Raw genomic sequence first — 2,171 nt, 5'->3', positions numbered from 1 at the left:
AACAATAACAGTAACAGCAGCTTTTTGACAGAATGCTTAAAAATAAATTACAAAAAATTATTTGATAAAATGCTAAATTAAAATATGGCTGTATCTGCAATTTGGTCATTTTTTGAACTTTTAAAATATTGCATGGTAAAAACAGAAGCTGCACTTCATTCATATTAGTGACAAACTTTGGCATTTTTTATGGGTTACCTTCATTTTTGCTTCTACTTTTTATTTAAAATAAGTTTCCATTCTCAGCAGGTTTCTAAGGTTCTTCTTCTACTTATTAAAAAAGTTGTTAAACAACTGAGTGGCACACTACCGCCACTAGTGGTGAAAAAGTGTATTGCACTTTATTCAAAATCAATGCGGTCCCGGCGGCCCTCTGCGGCCCAAAGTTAAAAACTGTTGTTCTTTTGAGACTCTCAAGGTGGCACTTGTGGCCCAATTGTTAAGCCACCGGCCCATGAGTTAAGAATCTCTGATCTTCTTCATGGAATCACGTTATGCTGATGATGCACTTATCATTGTCTAGATCATGGAACGGGCTTTGTTTCACATGGAGAACTCATACAGGGTGCCAAACATCCGCGGCCGAGGATTCATGTGTCGCACAAACCTGACGTCCAACACCGCCTTCAGAGGCTTCGGAGGACCTCAAGGCATGATGGTGGCTGAGAGTTGGATCACTGATGTGGCTCATCATCTGGGCTGCTCAGCCGAGGAGGTGTGTGAGTGGCTGAACCTGTGAGAAGCTGGTGGATGCAGAGCATCTGATTAGTGTCTCGTGTTTCCTTGCAGGTGCGACAGCTGAACCTGTACCTGGAGGGACAGTCAACRCCATTCAACCAGATCCTGTATGGGATCACATTGGACCGTTGCTGGCAGGAATGTCTGTCACGCTCAGATTTTGAGCAACGCAGAGCTGCTGTTAACCTCTAYAACAAGTAAATCGTAAATTATTTTGAACATGGTCATGTGAGAAAATTTGCAGCTGCTGTGGCGCACGCATGGATGATGCAGCTCATCATTTAAAAGTAAAATACGATGYCCGCTGTTCTCAACCTCATGGTGCTATTCAAAAAAGGGATAATCCAGCCATTTTTAAAGTRGAGTTCCATGGAAAAGTTAGGACTTGCATGTCAAAATTTAAAACAAAGTCTGATCTGTTAGCGCTTGGAGTACGTGWTGGAGAATGACTCTTAGCTGCTACCACATCTTAAACCAAATGGATTTTAGTTACACCAGTGCTTACATGTTTGTGATATTTGTAAATAATGTATCTTAGGTGCCACATTGCTGTTAGTTTTTGCAATTTGTAAAATACTTTTAAGGGTGACAATTTGAAACTGTTTGGACAGGAAAAATAATAATGCTGTATCAAAAATGTGTGGCTGTTTGGTTGTACTGTATTAATGAGTAAATATTTTATGTAGTCTGATGGATTCTTGTGTTTGACATATTAACATTTTGATACTTAACTACACATAACTAGAGTCCATTGATAACTTTATAGCAGGCCATGTACATCAGAATTACACACGTTTTTTTTAAACGTAGAAACTTTTGGCTCCTGTTCCCTACACCAGGGCATTGCTCCTGGATCCAAATAGATATAAGCTGTCCCATAACCCTGGCTTCAAACGTCTACCTTTCCAAAAAGATAACCCCCATTCAAGATCCTGGGTAACTCCATACAAGACAAAAGGTTTAAAGTTCAAATAAATTGTATACGTATAGCTGACCTGAAACAAAGAGATCTATTCTTCTAAACTGCCTTTGAAACTTTGTGGGCTTTATAAAGAGTTAGTTGGTGTCTAGACCAGGGGTGTCAAACTCATTTTCACCGAGGGCCACATGAGTGTTATGGTGGACCTTGAAGGGCCACTTGTAATGAACTTTGATGTTTCATGTTTAACTTTGACTAAACAGAGTTTTAACACGTCCTCTTTTAAACACTGATGAGAACTAAGTGTATGACTGACTGAATCTGTAATAAATACAGAGATATTATTAAAAGTAAAACAAAGTTTTACTCACTGATGAGTTTCTAGTGAGTAGCTGCATTATGGCAGATTTAGTTTATGTTTGGTGACTTTAAAGCAGCTTATTTTCAGACATTAGTACTGTGCTATCAACTAACTTGCTCAGTTACTTCAAGTCAGCAGCTCAGGGACAGGAAT

The 2,171-nt window shown here is 39.2% G+C and overlaps 1 protein-coding gene across 2 annotated transcripts in view; it reads left to right on the top strand.

Annotated features, from left to right (window-relative positions):
• xdh (xanthine dehydrogenase) overlaps nucleotides 1-2,171 on the top strand; it is a 33,369-nt gene that overhangs the window by 23,699 nt on the left and 7,499 nt on the right. For both annotated transcript variants that reach the window (XM_014027073.1, XM_014027074.1), the window contains 2 exons: nucleotides 524-715; nucleotides 790-935. In XM_014027073.1, coding sequence (XP_013882527.1) covers nucleotides 524-715; nucleotides 790-935 — 338 coding nt within the window. The remainder of the gene's footprint in view (nucleotides 1-523; nucleotides 716-789; nucleotides 936-2,171) is intronic.

This window comes from Austrofundulus limnaeus, unplaced genomic scaffold (genome assembly GCF_001266775.1).
Source record: "Austrofundulus limnaeus strain Quisiro unplaced genomic scaffold, Austrofundulus_limnaeus-1.0 Scaffold613, whole genome shotgun sequence".
Classification (NCBI taxonomy): Eukaryota; Metazoa; Chordata; class Actinopteri; order Cyprinodontiformes; family Rivulidae; genus Austrofundulus; species Austrofundulus limnaeus.
Note: the sequence above shows the minus strand (reverse complement) of the source record. Positions and strands in the feature narration are given on the sequence as shown.